A 24312-nucleotide genomic window follows, 5' to 3' on the forward strand; every position below is an offset into this window, starting at 1 on the left:
CACTAGGCTATTAGCTTTTTTGTTTTGTTTTGTTTTGTTTTAACAGCAGCTTCCCTTCAGTTAGTCCTAGAGCCTGATATTGTAATGCCTCCAGCTATATTTTGTTTTTAAAGATTGATTCAGTTATTTGCAATCTCCTATTTTTCCGATTGAGTTTTAGTATTATTGTAGACCTCAGGAGAATGGCATCTTTTTATCTGGATCACAAACGAACCTCTAATTTGCTTTCAGCATGGGGAACTTTCTGCAAATATTTATTCAATTCATCCACAAAAGTGAAAGATTTTCCTTTTTTTCAGTGCATTTTCTACTTTTTTTTTTAAGGTTAGGTAATTTTTTTTGGTAGAGATTTCTCTCATATTTTTGGTTAAAATTATTCCAAAGTATGTATTTTGTTTCAGCTTTGTAAATGGGAATGAATGTCTTTAGCTTGGTTTAATACTGTGTGTCTGTTATTGTTTGCATTGCTTGTGTTTTTGGTATCTCATTCAAAAGGCTTTGTCTACAAACCAATGTATGTTTTGGTATTTCATTCAAAAGTCTGCTTTGGGCCAGGCATGGTAGCCTAGCAGCTAATGTCCTCGCCTTAAATGCGACAGGATCCCATATGGGCTCCAGTTCTAATACCAGCAGCTCCTCTTCCCATCCAGCTCCCTGCTTTTGGCCTGGGAAAGCAATCAGGGACGTTCCAAAATATTGGGACCCTGCACCAGCGTGGGAGATGCAGAGGAGGTTCCTGGCTCCTGGCTTCAGATACGCACACCTCTGGCCATTGCGACCACCTAGGGAGTCAACCATCAGTAGACAGAAGATATTCTTTTCTGTCCCTCCTCCTCTCTATAGATCTAATTAAAAAAAAAAAAAGTCTGCCTACACCAATGTATGCAACAGTTTCCCAAAGTTTGCATCTAGCAATTTGATACTATTAGAGTACAGATTTAAATACTTGGTCCACCATGCATTTACTTTTAGATATAGTATAAGGCAAGGATCTAGGGTTTCATGCTGTGGAGATAATTTCCAGAACTGCACTTGTTGAAGAGACTGTCTTTTTACCAGGAAACTATTTTTAGTTCATTTGTCCAAGATCAGTTGATCATAGATGTGTTGATTGATCCAGGGTTTCTTTTTTTTTTTTGTGCCAGTAGCACACTAATTCTGTTATAACTGTCTTGTAGCAATTATTGAAATTAAGTATTGTGATGCTATTTTTAAAAAGCAATGCATAGCAATTTTTAAATGAGAATAATACAATGAGCAATATGATCACTGTCAGTATGGTTTTATGCTAATAAAAGAATAACAGTGTGACCGACCTCTGCTTATACTCTACTCTTGCAAATTTCAACCCACTGAAAAAGACAAATTATATATTCATCTATTATGAAAATAGTATTGATCTCATGATTTTCCTGAAAATGTCTTGAAGATACAGTTTGGAAAGATACTATGAAAAACACTGGGTTTTCAGTGAAACACAGTTTATTTTGTGGCTAGTATTTCTTGGTACATATTCCATCTGGGAGCTGCTTATTTCATCTTTTTAAGAAAAAAAGTCTAATGATTTGTGTGACTGGAAAGAACTCCAGATGATTATTTACAGTGGATTTTTTTTAATCTAAGATTTTTAGAAATTCTATAAAGCATCATTTCTCTAAAAGTAACTGTTCAAGATGTTTCCCTTATTTTTTTTACAACACATCTAAATGAAAAACAAGTTTTGAACATTTCTTCAAAACTATACCACTATTCTCTGGAGCAAATTCAATAGAAAATATGAATAAAATAGCCTTCAAATGATAGTGCCTATTTTGTTTCCAATTAATCCATTGCCATCACCTTGGACCTATTTTTAAACTGATAATTAAAAAAAATATTTTAGAGTCTTTCAATCAAAAACAATAACAGGGAGTAGCTGAATGTCAATTTTTAATTGACATTTTATTCTTTTAAATAGTCTTTAACTTTGGGCACAAAGCTTAAGAATCTGAATCAATAATAAGGAGTGAAAGTTATGTTTTTTACTTTTTTAAGTGAATAAGAGAAAGTGTTAATTGGGTGAGTTGTGTATTCCAATTTTTTAGGGGGGGAGGGGTAAATTCGCTGAAGAGTCAATGCACAAAGCAGAAGAAATATGAATAGTGAAACTGCGTCATCACAAGTGACAAATCTTGGAGTCACTCAACTGATGATTTGTTTTGTTGTAAGGAATTTGATATTGGGGTGGATTGAATGTTGACTCAATTAACCTTCACATCCCATACCTCTTGTTTATTTCACCATTGTTTTCCCAAAAGTTTCATCATCTTTTACTTTGACAATGGGACTGATTTTATAAATCTTTGCTTCTTTAGCTGCCTGTGACATGATCATTCTATGCTGACACAGTTCCAACAAACGCTATGTAGAATTTTAATGGCCAACATGTCTACTTACTGGTTTTCTCCTACCTATACTATAAAACTTTTCCCAAATTGGGGAGACCAATTTTAATCCTATCTCCTGCTCTTCTTATCAGCCAATCATGAAGTTTTTCTTCCACTAAACATAGCACTCAAGCATTAGTTAAAGCCTTAGGATGATCCAGGAATCTTACACCAGATAATATTGAATCTCCTTTCCTAAGCAGACTGACTTCCTTAGGTACAAAATATTTGTCTCGAATCCCTACCTTAGCAGCGCCAATAAAGTTTTTCTTGGACAAGATAATATTTACTGTGTTTTCAATCCTCCCCTTTCGTAAAGCATCTATTTTTGTTTTTTAAATTGAGATATGAGAAAAACAATCTCCTGACTTGTGAAGCTGCAATGGAAGATGGGACTATTTTGTTATCCAGCACATACAAAAGAACTGCCTGTCAATATTTTGCTTGCTTGAGAGTTCACCAAAATAAATGTATCTTCAGAAAAATTTCCTATTTACTTAGCTATAAGAAGGCAAAATATCAATTTATTATTAACTGTTTTTAGTTGGGTTTTAATTACTATTTAGTAACTTGGTTCACAGTAGTTTCTAAATAAATTTGTAATGCCCACGGTTTTTTCTCCAGTACTAATTAGTTTGCTATAAAAATGTTTATGCTTCAAGCTCCTACATCAAATGAAATGGATGCTTTTACAACTTAAGATGGGTCCCGGTGTGACCGTCGCCTTGCATGTACCAGAATCCTGTATGGGCGAAGGTTCTAATTTTATCAGCCTGCACCTGTGCGGGAGACCCAGAAGAGGCTCCTGGCCCCTGGCTTCGGATTGACTAAGTTCCAAGCGTTGTGGCCACTTGGGGAGTGATTCTTTGGATGGAAGATCTTTCTCTCTGTGTATATGCTTTTCCAATAAAAATAAAATAAATCTTAAAAAAAATGATGCACTCTCTAAAAAAAAGTTACGATAGCATTCAAGTTATTATCTCATGATAATATAATGGGTACCATTATATTCTAATCAATTAAATATTTAGTCAACCCCTCAATTCAGTTTGTGCCAGAAGCTGTTGGTTGTAAAAGGAGAATAAGTTGTTGTGTATCAGTGTTTTGAATTTTTAAATAATCCATAATCTTTATTTAGAAATGTTCTCTCAAATGCTCTCTCTGAAGTCTCAAATGGAAAAAAAAATGCATACACTTCTTTGAGGGTAAAAATCTCACTTCTAATAACAGTCAGTTGCAGCATGGAAAGCGTGAAATCCCTGAAAACAAGTTATAACCTGAGAAACAGATCACATAAAGTGTTGAGCAGGTAAAATTCCTGCCTGGAGAGCTGATCCAGCAAATTTAAAGTCAAGTATATGCTGAGTGTGGCACTAAGTCTCATAGCAAGTTTATTTAGTCAGCAAATAGCTTTCTGTGCAATTGTGTGTGTGCGCATGAGAGTATGTGCTTATGAAAAATGAGTTATTATACGCTTTACAACTGTACAATCGCTTTAGGAGAGATGTGTCCAGGAAATGTATGATTACTTATATTTTATAATTTTATAATTATTCAAATTTTATGCTCTAATTATTTTTTATGTTTCTAAGCTTTTCTGTTGTTGGGCTTTCATAAGAGATAATCAGCAACTCATTAGGCTCGTGAGGAAGGCAGTCTGGCAGGAAAGGAATATTCGGAGAACACGTTTTGCTTTGAATTCCATCCTCCTGTAGTAAGTTTTATTGCACATCATTATCCTTGTTTAACTCATTTATTCTTTCTAAGAGATGTCTTTGTTTGTGCTCCTTTTGGTTTTGGTCCAGATTATTGCTGTAAAATTTATCCTCATTGTGGGTTGTCCTTAATTTTCACTAATGAAGTTTCTGTTTCTGCAGTAAAATCCAATTTACCTATGCATATATGTGAAAAGTCACTGTGATCCATTTGGGATTGCATTCACCAAAATTGGTCTCACTCTATTTTCCTCTAGCATTTCTTGTTACTATTTACAAAGTAGTTACACAGTTTCTATGTGGGAGTGTTTCACACTGTATTATAATTATGATAGGTTATTAGGTTGCATATCTGTTCCTATATATTACTCTCTTCTGAACTGTACCATGCACATAGAAATTTGTATATTCAGAATTTGAAGGTGAAATTGACTTTTTTTCGTTAGATAGGATGGGATATTTTGCTACTCAGAATGAGGAGAAAAAAAACTAAGCATGTAGGGCCCGGCGCGGTGGCGCAGTGGTTAAGGTCCTCGCCTTGCATGCCCCGGGATCCCATATGGGCGCCGGTTCTGTCCCGGCAGACCCGCTTCCCTCCCAGCTCCCTGCCTGTGGCCTGGAAAAGCAGTGGAGGACAGCTCAAAGCTTTGGGACCCTGCACCCGCGTGGGAGACCCGGAAGAGGCTCCTGTCTTCGGATTGGCATATCATTGGCCGTTGTGCTCACTTGGGGAGTGAATCATCGGACGGAAGATCTTCCTCTCTGTCTCTCCTCTCTGTATATCCGCCTTTCCAATAAAAAAATAATAAAAATAAATCTTAAAAAAAAATCTAAGCATGTAAAGTGGGAGTACTGTATCCTTTGTCTGTAATCTTTTACATCTTTGTAAGTCAATGCATTACTAATCTACCTCTATTCCCCCATTCACCTTCTTCCCTGCTGTAGCTCTCCATTACGTTCCATTACTGCTTTTTTAATGTGCTGCACCACTGACTATTTCATTTGCCATTTACTGTTCTGTATTTTATAACATTGTGCTGCCTCATGGATCAGTGAAGGGAAACATTCTTTTTCTTTTTTTTTTCTTTTCTTCTTGGGGAACTAGACACTCTCTGAGGTGTTATTTGGTTTGTGATGCCTGAATTGGTTCCTAGAGACTAAGTTAGGTGTCTGCCAACCTAAACCCACCATAGTGCCATATAATTCTTTTTCATACTTTGTATTGCAGTGAATTAATTTTTTTTTGTTCAAATGACTGATTTCCTCATTAGATTGCAACTTTCTCTAAGCTGAAGACTGTATTATTTCTTGCTTCATTCCTTCCATGGTGTCTTCTCAATTTTGTTATTCATGCCAAGCTCCATTTTGTTAACCACTGAGGTTTTATCTGATCTTACTAACCCCTCAATGCTCTCTCTTATGTTAACTTTCAAAACTGATTTTTGCAACATTCAAGTGTTACAATGCATATGTATTTATACAACCAGATACCTTAGTAGTATCTTAATAATATCTAATATAATTCCTTGGAAATACATTTATTTGGTTTGTGTTTTGCAAATCAACTGTAGTAAGTAGGAACTAGAAGATTCAGAGCTAATTTACCTTTAGAGTTCTCTTGGATTCTGGGTAAATTTTAAGGCCATTGGGTACCTTCTGTGTGTCTATGAAGCTAAAGTTCAAAGGTAAAACTGCACTGATACTACCAAGGAAATAATTTTTGAAACATCATCTTGTCTTCCTCTCAATACTGTTTTCTAGTTGATTTTTTTTGAAATCTTGAACGTGGCTTTTATTATTGGATGCTCATATTGCAGAACTATGCCATCCAAGGCAGTATATGAAATCCTGCTTCTCTCTTCTGGGGAAGAGATGGAATAAATTTTAAAACATTGAGGAAATTAAATAGTTACTTGCTTAAAAGCATTCATTCCTGCAAGACTGGTATATCTTTCTCAATCTAAATATACTAGTATTTACTATATACTCAACAAAAACTGTATTAAGTAGTATGAACTCAAGAGAAAATAGTATAAAAATAGTTTAAAAATAATAATTGATTTTAAGTTAGAGTAACTGAATAAGAGGGACATACACACAAAGAGAGGGAGGGAGGAAGGAAAGGAAAGAAGGAGGGAAGCAGAGAGAGAGAGAAAGAGAAAGAGAGAGAAAGCAAATAAACTAGCTATCTTCCATATACTAAAATACTCCCCAAATGGGTGTACCAGGCTAAAGCAGGGATGCTGGAATTTCACGTAGGTCTCCCATACAGATGTCAGAAGCCCAGGTTCTTTAAGCTTCCTTTGGTGGTTTGCCATTCACATTATCAGGGACCTGGATCAGAAGTGGAGCAGCAAAAACTTGAAACATCAACTATATGGAACGCTGACATCAAAGACAGGACATTAACAATAATGCCAGCCTCAGGATAGTGTATTGCCTTGATAAACATTGCAAACATTTGCTACACGAAATTGGTTTCATACTGTAAAGAAATTCTGTAACGTCAAAGTTGTTTTTGCAGTTCGCAAGTTTTCATTTTGGTTATGCATACATTTTAATCATATACATTCTGCATGGTCAATATAAAATGCTAATCCATTATTTTATAATTATCTATATTCTTGAAATCCTTTATTCATTTGAACATATTTTTTAAAATATTATTTCAAGATTTATTTATTTGAAAATCAGAATTGGAGAGGGAGACTTGGAGAGACAAGGAAGGAGAGCAAGGAGGAGGTGGATGAGGAAGGTGAGTGGTTTTCTATCTACTGCATAACCCCCTAATTGCCCCCAATGGCTCTGTCTGGACCAAAAAATAGCTATGACTCAGAAAGTCCATCCTGGATCTTCCATGAGTGTCCAAAGCTCATGTATTGGGGTTTTACTCCTCTGTTTTCCCTGACACATTATCAGGAAGTAGCATCAGAGGCAGAGCAACCTACTGACACCCTGATACAGGATGCCAGAGTAGCAGCTGGTGGCTTAACTCACTATGCCACAATGCCGGCATTTAAAAGAGATTTTTAAAACAAGTATTTCAGGATTAAATATTTTCCTAATTCTTTTATACTGTATTTATTTTTTTAAAGACAGCAACTACTTCTTTTAGTTTGGATAGAATATAGTTTTACCTTATAAAGAAGAAAATATGTGTGAAGTAAAACGCAATGAAGTACTTTGGTTTTCACTGAGTCTATGAGATAGCTTTCCAGCTATACAGGCCTTCGTTGTATGGAGCAGGTAAACTATCAGGAATTCAGTGCTGATGGAGTGCGAGTGGTAAATTCAGCTTCCTTTGGACAGTCACCAATATATTTTAGTGATAACTAATAAGAGTAATTCATACTTATCTCTTTTCAGCCCACAACTAAGCAAGGGAATGAGAATATGACTTTGGTCATGATATGTTAGCATAGAAGTTAGAAGTCTCAAAATGACAGAATGGTTTAGTTTTAGTTTTTCTACAAGCAAGCAGTTTTACATAAATGGCTTTTTTACAAATTTGAAATGTGAATATATTTTATTTTTCCCAGTGAGTACACAATACACAATTTTGACAATACTATTAATCAGTTTTATGCCAATTTCTTTGCTGATCTAACAACATCAAATGAAACACAAAGATTTTGGACGCTGTTTGGTGACTTAAACAAACTACAGTTAAAAAAAAACTCCATCTATAAACAAAGTATAAAAAGTCTACCCACGGCCACAAAATCCCTTATCCTGCAACATTTTAAAGTCACAATAAATGCTTTTGAAATTATGCAATTAAAATAATTAGTAAGTTGAAATATGGTGTTTCATTTGAAGTACACATTAGAGAGAAGCGAAATAAAAGAACTTCACTTTAAAGATAATGGGCAAACACATGTTGCATGAAACCATCTCTTGTCATGAAATTCTATAAACACGATGTACAGAGGCAGATGAGCGTATTAGTGAGTATTATGATTTTGCATATCTTTAATACTGACACACAATCACTCTCCAGTGGAGATAATCCACAATTTAGCGTGTGTTGATATCATTATCACTATATTGTCAGTGAGCAAGTACATAAATTTATTTAATAGAGATTAGGAGTTGTTCCACATAGACTTTTAACTCAAACCCCATCGAAAATATACCTAAATACCAAGAGAAATGAACTATTACACAGAACACCACCAAACCTGTTCCGTCACTCAAAGCGAGAAAACCTGCAGTTATTGTACTTCCATTTGGTTGTGTGATACTTAACATGTTGGTCTCAATTTTTCAATATTCTCCCTTGAACAGTGGAATCTCTTGAAGGCATTCATTGTTTTCATGCACCTGTACTATTCCACTTTATTTCTACCATGGTATGTAAAAGTTCTAGAGGAGCAATAGGGTAACTCCACCTGCATACACTGATATACCTGAGTTTGCACATTGATACAGTTATTTTCGCAAAAAGAGTTTTGTCTTTTGGGTATGAAGCTGTGTTGGCATCTGCTCAGCAGCACTGCCCAAAAGTGTAAGAGAGGTTTACATTCTCATCTACTCAGATTTATTTCTGAGCTTCTTGCAGGCCTCTATTTAGATCTGTAAGACCGAGCTCTAAGAATTTGAAATCACATTCCTTTATCTTAAAATACACAGTGACTTTCACACATGTTTCTTACACTAATTAATATCTTTTTACATATAGTGGAAGTCAACGAAAACATTTTTGTTTCTGATAAGGTTCCAAAATCAATTTGGTTAACCATTGCATTTTACCTTGTTTTATAAATGTGTGAAGACGATTATTCATAGTGTAAGATGTCACTGTCCAACTTATTAACAAGTATATTTGACATTATTAATTTAAAAGAACATTTCAAATGATGATGAGATCTGCATTAACACAATCTAACTGTAATATTTACTGAAGATAATCAGGAATATGTGAGGCTATAGCCTATAATATTCCAAAAGTTGTCTGCATACACACACTTTGTTGTTGGAAATCTGGTTGAATTCATCATCTACACCTGAGTATGTGCCATGTGTGTAATGAACTAAAGTTTTAGACTGAAAAGAGTTAGAGAGATACATAAAGTAGAAAGAAATACATAAAAAATCTGAAGAATTTTCTTTCAGATAGAAAGAGGTGATAAAACGAGCTGCATTTTTTAAATATGTGAATTCTTCATATTATGATGAGTGGCAAAATAGATCTTGGTGCATTGCAGAAATTTTGTACTTCCTCCCACCACTGTTTCAGAGAAATCGGGCATTGAAGGTAAAAAAATTGATTAAGGACTTAATAAATGTGTTTCAGAATTTTTTTTTTCTTCAACGAAGAAACTAATTACATGGCACCAAGAAATTCCTGGGGCCCGTCCATCATCAGCATCGCAGGGTATGCTTGCCTGAGTTGCTGCAGTCTTAGAGAATCAGAGCAGGCGGAATCAACTCCATTAGGTAAAATTTCCATACAACAACAGGACATAAATTGGTGACCGAGCCAATAATGCAAGGAATGAGGGTCCTTTCCAAAGAGGTCACATACTTTAGAATTCATCATCACACTGAATGGTTTTCCAAATATCAAGTACTAAACATAAGGAAAAAAAATATGAGAAAGTAAAGACAGAAACTTTGTGTGGGTAGCATGTGGTAAAACGTCACAAGTAGGAATTTCAGGCAGAATATCTTCTACATGACTGATCGACTCTACATGTACAATAGCTAACATTTATTCTCAAAGTCACATTTATCTTGAGCATACATGCCCGATGTTCAGGAACTTCTTGTTCTCAAAGTCGTGAAAACAAATGAGGCAGGACTACTGTCATTAATGTCCACTTACAAGGTTTGGTTTTATTTCAAAAGTGTATAAACATGCATTTTTTTTCTCCTTTCAATTTTGTTTTTTCAATTTCTTCATTCAAAAATGGGTTAGACGTATTTTAGCTTATAGCTGATTTCTGAGAAGGTACCATAAAATATTCCAAATACATCTACTTACTGAGAACTGAGCATACTCTGAGCACTGCTTTGCAAACACAATTTAGCCAAAGGTTTGGTGGCATCAACTTGATTTCCTAAGCAAAGGAAACACAAAATTGTACCTAGATTACACAATTTTTTTCCTTTAGGAAAGTCATGGATCTTAGTGATGCAGCTCTATCCCCCAGAGTGTGCTGCACATGTATTAGAGAGGTGAAACAAGATACTGCAATTGAGTTTACATTTGGAAGCAGCTCAGGTATGTCTTAATGGTTCAACTATTAGCTAGATATTCTGGAGTTCATTTCATTTTGTTTCCTTAGGGACGTTCAAATTCTGACTTAATGAGCTGGAGAGATTAATTATGGTATTTCAGAATTTGCTTTAAAAGACTGTTTATGCATCAATTCGTGATATAGCTTAATTTTCTTTTGCTTGTTGAAATTCTCATATGGGTCAATTACAATAACAGGTAAAATTGATGCTAAGAAATTTTATCTTATTTAGCAAGTTTAGTACATCTTGGCTACTTGTGTACTTTAATGCATATTCAGTCTAAAAACTTCAACTTCCTTCTCTTGACCCCTGTTTCTGTCAATAGTAAAAGCCACCTTTCAGCTTTGTTGTATTGAATCAGTCCCTAAAGTTCCAAGAAGACTTTGCCAATACCATAGTTCCTTTGCATCGTCCTATTCTACACCCCAAATGAAAACCATCTAACAGGATTACAACCAGCATTATCCAACGCAGCTTACAGTACAGAAACTCTCTTCACATTCAATCTTATTCTTCACGTCATGAGGAGTAGAGATTTGTGCTTATCACCAAATAAAATTGCAGTGCAAAATTTAAACACAAAAGTTACACAATTAAAAGTTAATATATGGCACCACAGCCTATTAATTCACATATAGTACAACAGACCAGTAGGAACAGACAATAATATGGAACTGAGCTAAAAAGAGTGACCTTGCATAGCAATGCACAAAACAAAATTTATATACAGAGGGAAATTCCTTTTTTTTTTCCTGGAGGGCAAATCTTGTTTTCTTTTTTTATATACTCCTGACAAGAAAGAGTTAAGGTGGGTGGTGTAATTAAGAGAACACAAGTAAAATATCTGTGGGATATGTGTGGCTGTGTGTCTTTACATTGCATTTACAGTTCTTTAATAGTACATAAATAAAGAAATTGTTCATTGCACTGTTTAGTGTCGTCACTTCCATGAGTTCAGACCTGATGGTCCTTCAGAGCAGCTTCATCTGTCTCCTCTCAGTTACTCTAAAAAGAGATGCAACAAAAAAAAAATCAGAAATAATGTTTATATGTGAATAAAGCAGTCATCTGGAACAACATAACAGAATAAAGCCTGTAGGCAATAAATGAAGAGGAGATCACAAAACGGAATTTATAGGCTATGAACGTAAAGAATTTTCTTTGAAACAGATCAACAAGGAAAAAAAATTACACTGTAGATTTTGGATCTTTAGCATCCAGAGCCATCAAGGCTAGTGCAATTGCTCAACTGCCTAATCCTCTAGCTCCAAATGTCAACATCCCATAGGCGCACTGGCTCCTGTCCCAGCTGCTCTACTTCCCATCCAGCTCCCTGCTTGTGTCCTGGGAAAGAAGTGAATAATGGTCCAAAGTCTTGAGACACTACACTCACACAGGACATCTGGAAGAGGCTGCAGGCTCTTGGCTTTGGATCAGCTCAGCTCTGGCCACTGCGGCCATTTGGGTAGTGGAACCATCAGATGGAAGATCTTTCTCTTTGTTTCTCGTTTTCTCTGTGGATCTGCCTCTCCAATAAAAATAAAATAAACCTTTAAAAATGCAGACCTATTTTGTGCTCTTTGGAAGTCCATACTTCAAAATATAAATTAAGGAGAGATCCAAGTAGCCACAAAGCAAATTAAACATTATAAGACAGGAATAGTAGTGCCATAGGCAAGTTACATTTGGGACACAAACGTGTCAATTCAGAGTGCTTGGCTTTAGTCCTAACTACCCCACACATCTGACTAAGCCTCCTGTTAATGTGCCTGGAAGGTAGTAAGTGATAGGTGATATACCAGGGTCCCGGCAAACAATGAGAGAAGCTAAGATGGAATTTTGTGCTCCTGGCTAAAACCTGACCTTGCTCCGCTACTTAGGATATTTGAAGAGTGCATTGATGCATGGGAGTTCCTATCACTCTGTCTTCCAAACAACTAAATATTTATTGAATGTAACAAATATTAATACTAATCTGATTAGAAAATATTAATCAGTGATAAAACATATCATATAAGACCTGTAGGTTTGGAAACATTTATTCATTTCAAACTCTTTTGTAATCTCACAAATGATCTATGATGTGTACCTAACAGGAAACCCAGGGTTTTTTTGGAGGGGGTGGTTGTTTTGTTTTAGGTTTCATTTATTTTCCTTGGAAAATCAGAGTCACAAAGAGAGCTGGAGATACAGAGACAGAGATCCTCCATGTGCTGGTTCATTCCCCAAATGGCCACAAAAGTGAGAGCTGGGTCAGTCTGAAGCTGAGACCAAGAAGTTCCATGAGCATCTCCCACTTAGCTGTTCTGGCCCAAACACCTGAGCACGCCCCTGCTGCCTTCCCAGGCCATAAAACAGGGAATTATATTAGGAAATGAACTAGACAAGACTGAACTTGGTGCCCATAGGAGATGCTCGTGCTGCAGACATGGGGTTCGCTTGCTATATTCCCACTAAGCCAGTACCCTATTCCTACTTTTTAATATGAGGAAACATATTCTGGAGGTAGTTTGCTTTATTATTTCATATAATAAATTGAGTAGTTGAGAATCTTGCAATCCTACACTCAAGATGAACACCACCTAGCAAGACTAGTTACAATGAGCATTGTCTAACTGAGCTAACAGGACAACAACTCCATCCCATTCCTTCTTCTTCATGTCATAAAGAATAATGACAATAATTTTACAAACACACTGCTTTTAAGCTATCAGCAACTAACTGTTCTACTTTAAAAAAAAATCCAATATAACACAATCTTCCTGGGCTGGTTGTAGCGCAGTTGGTTAAGTTCTTTTTTGCAATTCCAGCATTCCATCAAGGAGTGCTGGTGTGATTCCCAGCTACTCTGCTTGTGATTCAGCTTCCTGAAAATTCACATAAGAAAAGCAGTAGAAGGTGACATAATGCTGGCAGCCTTTGCAAGGTTGGAACCATTTGAGGGGGAGTGAATTACTGAACGGGAGATTTTTTTCCTTATGACTTACTTATTTTTACATGAAGGAGATTTACATAGAGAAGGAGAGACAGAGAGGGATTTTCCATCCACTATTTTACTTCCCAAATGGCTGTAATGGCCAAAGCTGAACTGATTCAAAGCTGGGAGCAAGGAGTCCTTTCCAGGTCTCCCCTGTGAATGCAATTTTCCCAGAACTTGAGCTACCCCTCCCCGAACCCATTGCTTTCCAGGGCGTTAGGCATGGAGCTGGATCCAAAGTGGAGCAGCTGTGACACAAACGAGCAACTATATGGGAAGTTGGTGCCTGTGGGTGGAGGATTAACTAAAGCAACAGTCCTGACATCAGACTTATCTTTCTCTGTCTCTTTCTTTCTCTGTCACACCATCTTTTCTTTTCTCTCTATTTTTCTTTTTAATAAAAAAAAGCTAACTTAAAATAACAGGGATATTTGTTTAACTGAAGGCTTTGGATGGCAAAGGTCTAAACAATGACAAGCTGTCTAGATTTATGGTTGCTTTCTTACTAGAGCAAGCCTTTAATTATTTTGGATTTCACTTAAAAAGGCAGTGTTAGCCTAGTGTTCTTTCCAAATCACAACAGCTTCTCACAGGACCTGAAGCACTTACACAATTCACCTGTAAACTGTCCTTGACTATTTGAACCCATATATCCTATGTCAAGAAGGTCGCTGGCATTACGCTGGTGGCCTCCCCTCATCACCTCGGTTTTCCTAGGTCCAGTGGATCCTTTCGAAGAAGCTGTTCCTGATGAACTGTGGCCGCCTGGAGAAGGGAAGCTGGGCTTGCTGTAGGGCACCAGGGCCTCCTCTGAAAGAGAAGAGAAACACAAAGGACTAAGTTGCACTGCACATGAGGGACAAAGCACAAAGTTCAACTTGAAAATATGAACCTCAGAAAGGAAAAGTTAACTACTTCATTCTTTAGTAAAATTAAACTTCTGAGGTGGAATCGTGCCCAGATATTAAAAAAGAATTTCCATGTGCAAACAGTTTCAAAAATAGAACATGAAGCAGAAATAAATTAAAAGAGATTTGGGGATAAATGTACAATACTATATATTATTTGCAAAATTTAAATTCATTATTAATACTGCATATAATGAACTGTGGTTTGCTTAACAAAAATTATATCTGAGAATACTTTCTGGAGCTCAATGAGGCTCCAATTTAATTTTTTCATTATGCATCAAACAACATTATTTTTGCTTTAGTTTAACTTAAAGCAACATTTTCTCATTTTATTTAGATTATAAAACACAAATTACATAAGCTTCTTGACTTTCTGTCATTTCTTGGCACACACTATATACTATCTACATTTGCTTCATACAAAAAAAGCCACACATTTTAATAGTAATTGCTTCTGTTATTTTTGCAACTTTGAGACTTTCAAATATATTTCTCTTTATTTCATTCTTGCCCATTCTATCAATCTCCCTTGCTCTGCTTTTTTCTTTCCAAATGTGGGCTATGGTTAAGTGATTAGATGATCAATAAAACGTGGGCGAAACATTTTATTAACAAGTTAAAGAGTCTGAATAACTTTCTCCAGTGTATCACTAAATTTAGATAATGTAAAGCTCATCTTTTGGCACTTTCACAAATAATATTTTTCAAAAATTTAAACTTGAATTCTATGATCTAATTGTAGGAAATACATGGGGAAAAAGCATTGCTAGAAAAGTTTGAGTTCAAATGCATACATGAATAAGGAAAAAAAATCAAAAGCTCTGGGTATGTGTGTGTGAACACTCAGTGAATTCTTAAGTGAAAAGAGATCTTCCAGAAATACACATTTATAACACGTTCACTCTATTGCTCATTCAACAAAAACAAAATATTGCAACTACGAAACTTACTTTGTGACAAGCCTAAAAGGCTTGAATTTCCAATAGGTTTTCCATCTCAATGTTAATAATCAGATGTGTGTAATCAATTTGAGAATGCACAGGTCCATTTCTACCTTTCCTAATATGAAGATTCTGTGATTGGATATTTGGTTGGAACTACATAATTTCGATCAATTCACCCATATGCCTGAAGTGAGTTCTCCTTGCAAATGACATTACTTCAGACAAAATGAACAAACCCTTGGAAGGTAGAGATTAAATGTACACAAAAAAAGACATTTAAGAGTCTTGAAAGTGCTCAATATAAACATTAAAAAGCAAAAGGTTCAAACTGCGAAAAAGAGACAAAGGTCTCTTGGATTCAAAGACCCCATGGAGAGGTTAACATGAGGACAAATTTACTGGGATTCACCTTCAGCCATTTGCTGGTGAACTCTGCTGGAGAATTCCAATCTCCATTATTCTTGAAAGGCCAATGTATTTACTATGCCCTTAAATAACTAAAACACGTGGTAGAGGGGGGGAAAAAAGTAACAGTCCACACTTCCGGAAGACCGTGCAGAACACACCTGCGCCAACACCTGGTTTGTGTGGGGCTTTCCGTATATCTTCTTGGCGTTCTGTAGAGTTTATCCACTCCTGGGTTTGTCGCTGCCAGTCTAAGGAGGCTCTAGCTGGAAACTCCAATGAGCTCTTTGTGTCTTCTAAGTTGGATGCATGTTGTCTCTCTAGTGAGCTTCCTTTTCCCTCTGTTGAGTTTTCCACGTTACCAGCATGCTGGCTCGGGCCTATTGGCTGCCTTAAACCCTGACCTGGTGGGGGGTCTGGTGGTGGTGGAAGATCTAAAAATTTTGAATAATATTAAGAATTGACTAAAATGTAATGGATAATACAGGTTTTAACTCAAGTTGAAAAAATAATTGCCCTTCTTCAGGTATCACCCATGCAACAAAAAAATTTTGGAAAACTAAAAGCCAACTATTGATACCCCAAATGCTTATTATTCTGTTGCCTTTTGGTCACAGCATCTTTGAGATAAAATTGATGAGTTTTATCCAGTTGTTAGATGTAGAAAGTGTTTCCCATTGCACAATGAAGTTTCTTAGATGTCAGGTTTTTTTTTTTTTCAATAACTTAATCTATTGTTCAACTCCCACCCACCAGAATAAAAAGCCACAACATAAAATAAGATCATTAGAAATTACAGTAACCATGCTGATAAAAGGCACTGAGAAGAATAAAAGCTTTTCTGCCAATCTCCACAGGAAATCCTGCCCTTGGGAAATGAAGAACAGCAGCCCATATCATATGTAACATATGACTGTCTTACCCCTGAATATGGCATATTTAGTAATAAAGGATTAAGCCAATATTTTTTAAATGCAATTAGCATTCTGCTGGACAACCAATTCTGTCTGTTCATTTCACAAGTTAGCTAATGAGTTACAACAAATATATTATCATTTTTAATGTATTAATTTTAATAAGTAATAATCAGTGCTCTGAGATTGAACAGGCTTTATGTTGCTAGAGCAGATACTGAATCATGGAAGTGTGAGATCTAGAGGAACAGATTTATTTTTTTAAATTTTTAAGTGATATACTGGATTTGAAAAAAATTAAAAGTTTAAATAGTAATTTTCTTAGGCTCTTTTTATTAGCCCTTCAGAATCTTACCTTTATATTCTGTCTTCCATTGTGAAACCACTTGTTTTGTTTCACTCATAAATATTACACTAGCTCTGGATTTACTTTGTTGATGCTTTTGAAATTTCCTCAGCATTCATTGTAATAATTTTTTTTTAGTTTTTTGCATGTTATTGAAATCTTATTGTTCACTCAGTTTTGCTAATATATTATTCATAAAAGTAACACCATATATTATATACTTATTTCAGTAGTAGAGGATATTATATATAATATATGCAATTATTATCCATGCCATTTTGCAAATGTGTTCTCTTATTTCTACTAATATTTTGTCTAAAGATGATTTCCATAAAGGAATGCTAAGATGTTCCTATTAATTGATTTCTTATGCTAGATATGTGTTTGCAAGGAACGAATCTCAACTGAACTTGAACTGTGGTTATGCATCAAGGTGGAGGAATCCACCATGGGGGGAGGGGTATGGGAGGGGTGGGGGGAATCCCCAGTACCTATAAAACTGTATCACATAATACAATGTTAACAACGATTAAAAAAAAAAAAGAAGTTTTAAATTCTCTTTTAAGAACAAAATATTAACCTCAGTGCAACTATTCATGATGCTCTCATGAGCATCTGCTGTGGGAGTTTTTAAGTTAGAGTATCATCCCGGTTCTTTTGGATATCCTCATATTAGATTATGAATGACTATTATAAAGAACAAAGTCTATGGGACAATAAGACTGCATTTGGGATATTTCTACCAATGCATTAGCTCAATATTGAAGAATCTGTTTATTGGGTAATAAAATGATCCTGATGCTTCCTTTGTATGCAGTATGGACTTCTTTCCCTCTATATTATAAATTCAAATCAATTATTTTATGTGAATTATTGAACATAGACTGCCACTGAGGAGAAATTATTATATTTGCTTCTAAAATAACAGATATTGCCATCGATTTTTATTCTCCAGCATGGCAAATTAATTTTTTAAATGGCCAAAATGGCATCTGCTTATGCCAGCTAAAATTCTGATTAGTGCTTAATTCAATCCAAAATTCTATAGCTTAATAATTAAGTGATATCCTTGAATTTTGTATCTTCTGAGAAGAAAAGATACTATGTGCACATTGAATTTAAAAATTAGAAAAAGATAGAATTAAAAATGGTTGTGTGTAAAATGAGATTATATAATCAAATACATTAACTTAAATTAAATTTATTATTCATTTCCATACAAATTCATTCTAACTAAATTGATTCCCAAGGCAATCTCTTACTGTCCTACTGCAGATTAGCCATTATCAGACAAACAACTGTCCAATGAGAGCAATAGCATTATTCTGTTCATTCTTAGGTAAAGAAATGGAGGCACATTGAAATTAAATCCAAGTATCTTGAGTCTGTGTATCTCCTCCTATGAGATGCAGACGTATATAAGCAAATGTACAAAGAATGCTTCCAGTTAGATATATAGCAAAATTTGCAAATTTCAATACGACAATCTTTAAATAACTTCTCAGTGACAATCTGTAAAAGAAATGCAATGTATATATTTGTATATATTTAATAAGTTGTAGATTCTTGTCAGTTATCAACAATTTCATTCTCCAAGCTGGCCAAAATCTTAGCAAAACCTTGACTTTCTGGCTTTACAATCTATATTAACTCCACTCACAATCCTGTTAGCTGGTCTCCACTTGTCTGTCCTCCCTCTCTGATTCTATCTCAGTATGGTGACATCTTCTCTTCCATGTTGGCTCTATAACCTCCTAGGTAATCCACGTATTTATAACTGTGCTTCATGTTGTTTAACAAAGCCATAGCTAATCTTTACAGATGATTATGTCAGAGACGAAGAAAATCATCCCATGCCAAGCAAAGGTTGAAGGTTCCTAGGCACAGGAGTTAGCAATAATTATCCTAATTAATACAGTCGTAAAACACTATTGTAAAATCTATAGTGCAAATGCATCATGAAATATGACTACCCAGGAAATGCTAGTGGGCAGCAATATTCCCAGAAAGTACAACTGAACTTTAGATGCAAATTTCATGAAATATTTACTGACTTACAAAATTATGCCACATACATGTCTGTTGGCATACATGTCTGCCATGAAATAATCATATATTAAAGGTTAATCTGCAGACTTCTGCCTAAAACTTTGTATCATCATTTAGAAATCAGGATAAAATCGTGAAGACATGTGAGCCAAAATTCCCTTTAAATCTCACCATTTTCCGAAGATGACTACTACTAACACAACTCCTTTTTTTGGAACTCAAGCAAATCCCTTTTGATAATTTAGAAAACTCTTTGCTTTTTAAAAATATGCAATAAAATATTTATCCTTTAGAGGTAGGCAGTAAGTGGCTTTAATCAGGCATAGCAAAATATTTTCAAGTATTCTAGGAACAAAATTTGTTAATTGATATTTTATAGTTCCCACGTACTCTAGATATGCTGTTAAAATAGTTCTGAAAATGTGGACAAATTATATGCATAGGTGCTTTTCTTCTTCAACCATATTCAAAGTGGAAACAGTTATTATAACTTTTAGAGCTAAAGCTAGAATTTCAATGGCTGTAATCCTTTATATATTCAGAGTAAGGTCAACCCTACAGATTCCTTCAAGTGTGAAGTATGGTCACCATAGGATAGCCACTTGTAAAGAATCAAATTCTCATTTTTACCTTAAATTTCATGTCCTATGCAAATACTTTCAACAAAAGTAATCAGATAAATCTAAGCATACCTGAAAGCTACTTTTTTAACCACTAGTACTTTTTACTTTTGTCAATTCTGTTTTATTTTAGCATTTTTAGATGACACACAAAAAATTTGGATGCCAGAAATAGTCTCTCTAAACTCTTGAAGAGCAAGTAGCTTGTATCTTGTCAAAGTGAGCCTCGGTCTAATCTGTAATAAGTCTGAAGAGTTCTAAGAATTAGGGCATGTAATCTGCAGGCTCAATGAGCATGAAACTCTCCCTTGGAACTTCAAAATTACACTTAACTATGTTATACTCCAGAACAATTAAATTGCAATTACCAGTCAGTTCAAATGTGCAGCTAGGTTACTATTTAGTAGCACTACCTAGAGGTAAAACTGTGCGACTGTGGCGAAAAATATGAAGAGAAGAATAAATTCACTCCAGGGTCTGAAATGATACTATTTTAAACATATTAGGTACTAAATCCTTAAGCTATCAGCATAAATATTTGCTTTTACATTTTAGATAATATAGGAACTGTGATCATCATGTTAAGCTGCCACCAGCAACACCTGGTCGCACATGTTTGAGACTCGGTTGCTCTCTCCCATTCAGCTCCATGCTCATGTGCCTGGGAGAGCAGCCGGAAATGGCCCAGTGCTTGGGTCTTTGCACCCAAGTCTTTGAGAGGAGGTAAAAGCTTTACCCAAGCAGATGTATCTCCTGCCACTGGCTGCTGGCTCTTGGCTTTGTCCTAGCTCAGCCTCAACCAATAAAACCATCTTGGGAGTCAACCAGAAATGGAATATTCTCTTTGCCTCTACCTCTCTTTTAGAAACTGTTTATCAGGGGCCCGGCATCATGGCCTAGCAGCTAAAGTACTCTCCTTGAACGTGCCGGGATCCCATACGGCCACCGGTTCTAATCCCGGCAGCTCCACTTCCCATCCAGCTCCCTGCTTGTGGCCTGGGAAAGCAGTTGAGGATGGCCTAAAGTCTTGGGAGCCTGCACCCGTGTGGGAGACCTGGAAGAGGTTCCTGGCTCCTGGCTTTAAATCAGTTCAGCACCGGCTGTTGTGGTCACTTGGGGAGTGAATCATTGGATGGAAGATCTTCCTTTCTTTCTCTCCTCCTCTCTATATATCTGACTTTGTAATAAAAATAAAATAAATCTTTTTTTTTTTAAAAAGAAACTGTTTATCAAATAAAACTATTTTGTGGTCAGTATAGGGGCTGAACACACTAATTTCCATCCTTGTAGTGCCAGTATCCCATATGGGTACCAATTCTAGTCTTCCCTTTGGATCCAGCTGTCTGTCTATGTCTTGGAAAAGCAGCAAAGGAAGGATCAATGTCTTGATATTTTAAACCTGTGTGGGAGACCCAGAAGAAGCTCCTGGTTACTGGGTTCAGACCGGCTCAGCATCAGCCATTGTGGCCTATGTGATTAACTCAGTCGATGGAAACTCTTTCTCTTTCTTTCCCTCTCTAAATTTGCCTTTCAAGTAAAATAGATAAATCTTTAAAAATAGAGTAATAAAAGATAAAACAATTAAGTTGAACATATAAGGGATTAATTATGCTGCATAGAATTGATAGTCATTATAGACTGGGGACATTTTTCCGCAACATTGCATTTCCTGAAACTAGTTTAACCAAAGACTGGCAAAGTGTAGACTTTGTTAGGGACTGAATGTATACATTCAAGATTCCTATGTTGTAATCCTAAAGAGCAATGTGAGGATGTTTTCCTTACGCAAGATCATATTGTCAGAATTCTGCCTTGTTATTTAATGATACAATGCCTAATCTACTACAGCTATTTCAGTATAAATGCCTGGCCACGAAGTGCACATTGCCATCAGTGAGGAGACACAAGGAAAGGAAGCAAGCATACCATCCGTCATTGCCTCCCTTCGATGAGGCAATGCTGGTTGTTGGTCCATTCTTCCTCCCTTGTGTTTTTTAGTGGGCCTAGGCCTCTGACTTTGACTCACAGCTGCACTCGTATTACTGTCTGTAGAAAATGGGCTGGTGGGTCGAGGTCTTTGAGAGGAGGTAAAGGCCTTTCCTAAAATGGAAATAAAGGGAAGGGGTTACAGAGAATGTCATTATAATACACTGGTTGTGTCTGAAGCTTTTGCTCTTACTAAGACTAACCTGTAAGCCTGCCTAGAGGTGACAACTGAAGATATCAAATTGTCAAATAATTGTGTATCTGTGTAAATATAGAGCCTCAACTGTATGTTATTTTGTTTAGTTTTCAATAAGCTAGATAACACCCATTTATCAAAAAAAATTTCAAAACAGTCAATGTAAAACAAAACTTCCAATAACAGCCTAAACACTTACCTAGAGCTTTACTTAACATTGACAATCCTAGTGACGTTTTTGTGGACTTCTATATTACTTATTAAAACTAAAGAAGAAATTTCTGAAGTATATCGCTTACTGTGTTAAATTAATCAAGTTTTACCTTGAAATTTTGCAAATTTTCTCTGAGCATTGGATAAAGAGCTGATAGTAATTACAACTGAAAGTTTACAAGGAAAGTCTGCTCAGACAATATATTAAATCAACTTACATAATGAAATTCACCATTTCTTAAAAAGATACTCAATTACATTATAGCAGGATGAAATAACCTGTATATTCAAAATGCAGGTTTATTCTGATGAATACTGCATTTAAAATTTCTCCAAAATCTGAATATAAAACATAATATGATTTTTAGCTGTATGTAGTTATCCAGGGAAATTTTATTCTGAGAAAAAGTCAGCTAATAAAATTTAACAAAATTATGAGTTTAGTATTTAATGTGGTAAGAGAGGCTTGGTTTATGTGTGTGTGTGTTTATTTCATTTTATTTCCTTTGCTTTCATACAAATTATCATATGTAGTTACATTTTCCTATGTCAGTGTTATCCGATGAAGCTTAATGATGATCAATATACATTTAAGAAATGCATTTATATTTTAAAATTTATTATTTACTTGCACTTTCTTACTGCTCTGTTTACAGCTAAGCCACAAAAAGCAATATAAAGTTACTGACTTATGCCTTTTAAAGCAAGAAAATTCAAAAAACATTATATTACAACATATTTTAGTTTGGATGCTATATGAAAAATAAACCTTTGCAATGCTTGGGAAATCTCTTTCCATGTGAAGACACCTAATGTAACATTAAAAAGAAATATTGATGCTATGATCCAAATGAAATTTCTAAGACTCATTTTTACAACCTGAGAGTTTAGGGAAGGGTCAAAATCATTTTTCTTTATTTACCACTTAAACACTGTTAAGATCTCAAAAAAGCACTAAATATTTCATTAGCTTGTTTTATAAGGTAGCTTAGTTCATCTCAGAAACTTCCTGTGTGGACAGTTAAAATACTCTCACAACTATAAGAGCAAGTATCATGCCAAACTTAATATATTTTAGCAAAACAAATAATAACAAATTACTGAGCAGTGCATGAAAAAAGGTATAGACTTTTATATTATGGCTTATTACTCTCAGACGTCAAAATTAAATTATTTTAAAGAATAATAAACATCTAATATGCTGTACAAATTGCAAATGCAGTAGGTGTATCTTTAATTAGCATCCTTTAAAATAAATAATAAACTATTATATTAGAATCTTAGTCAAACAATGAATAAGACCATCAGCCACTGGACCCGTTGGAGTGAAGACAGCCTTAGACCCATTCATTGCATGCTGAGAAAGCCTTCCAAGAAAATGCACTTGCAGAAAGAGATGGGGCAAAAGAAGGCAACAAAGGTAAAAGCTGAATAATTTTAATCACTGTGCACATTATTGATTGTGTGAGGATTTTGCAAAGTGTGAGTTATTGAAAACTTAATGGTAATCTTAGTTGCTGCTTTGTCGTAATACAAAAGGAAGCGTATTCTAATTAATTAGCTGAGTTCTGAAGATAAAAGGAAAAGGGGAAGGTGAGTGGTGAATAGGAACCCATTCTTGGCTCTGCAAAATTAGCACCAGAGAAGAAATCTGCTAACAGGGAGTCCAGACAGTGGCCATGCATATTGAAGAAAACCCAGTGTTCAGCTGCACCAAGGAGAAAGAACAAGAGAAAAACAAAGGTGCGTGCCCAATAGAGGAGATTCTGTCATGCACAGAGTGTTGACTTGGGAAGCTACCAACCTGTTCTTGTAAGACTGGTTCCATCCAGCCTAAAACCAGCTTTATCTGCTGCTGCCACCAGTGCTTGTGCAAAACTGCCGCTGGCAAAGATGGAGCCATCTGAGGAGCTACCTACACTAGATCTATGACTAGAAAAGTTACGATCCTCATCGGATGCAGAGCCCCATCCATTTACCATTGAACCTAAAAACAAATGTAGTTGTCTAGTAAGTTTTATATATTGGATATCTCAACTGCTTGTACACACTACACTTAAGAGCAAGCAGGCTGTCTCACCTCCTCGCTTCTTTCTCCAAGTTTCCTCATCAACTCTTTAATTGACTGAAATGATCATCCTTGCTTTAAACACATCTAGTGAAGTATAAAGCCCATATCCCAAGCTAACCCACGAGAATTATGATCATATATTTTCATTTCATATAATACAAGAACACCTATTGAAATAGATTATATGTGTTTAAACCTATCTAGGACTCATTGGAACGGCGTGCATATATCCTGCTTTTATACTGGTTTCTGTAATAATCTCCGTGAAAACCTATATATACATACACAGTATATGC

At 35.6% G+C, this 24312-nt stretch overlaps 1 protein-coding gene across 3 annotated transcripts in view; it reads right to left on the reverse strand.

The window, feature by feature from the left end:
• Positions 1 to 9457: 9457 nt before the first annotated feature.
• The window catches only part of ROBO2 (roundabout guidance receptor 2), a 576432-nt gene continuing 561577 nt past the window's right edge, over positions 9458 to 24312 (reverse strand). For 2 of the 3 annotated variants that reach the window (XM_040980633.1, XM_040980632.1), the window contains 3 exons: positions 21477 to 21650; positions 13971 to 14171; positions 9458 to 11389 (listed from right to left, as the gene is read on the reverse strand). In XM_040980633.1, the coding sequence (XP_040836567.1) occupies positions 11388 to 11389; positions 13971 to 14171; positions 21477 to 21650 (377 nt within the window). In that variant the 3' untranslated portion in view covers positions 9458 to 11387. Of the gene's footprint in view, positions 11390 to 13970; positions 14172 to 21476; positions 21651 to 23749; positions 23933 to 24312 lie in introns of all 3 variants that reach the window. The other variant, XM_040980631.1, reaches the window with a different exon arrangement.

Source organism: Ochotona curzoniae, unplaced genomic scaffold (assembly GCF_017591425.1).
Source record: "Ochotona curzoniae isolate NIBS_2020 unplaced genomic scaffold, NIBS_Ocur_1.0 contig_3498, whole genome shotgun sequence".
In the NCBI taxonomy this organism is placed as follows: Eukaryota; Metazoa; Chordata; class Mammalia; order Lagomorpha; family Ochotonidae; genus Ochotona; species Ochotona curzoniae.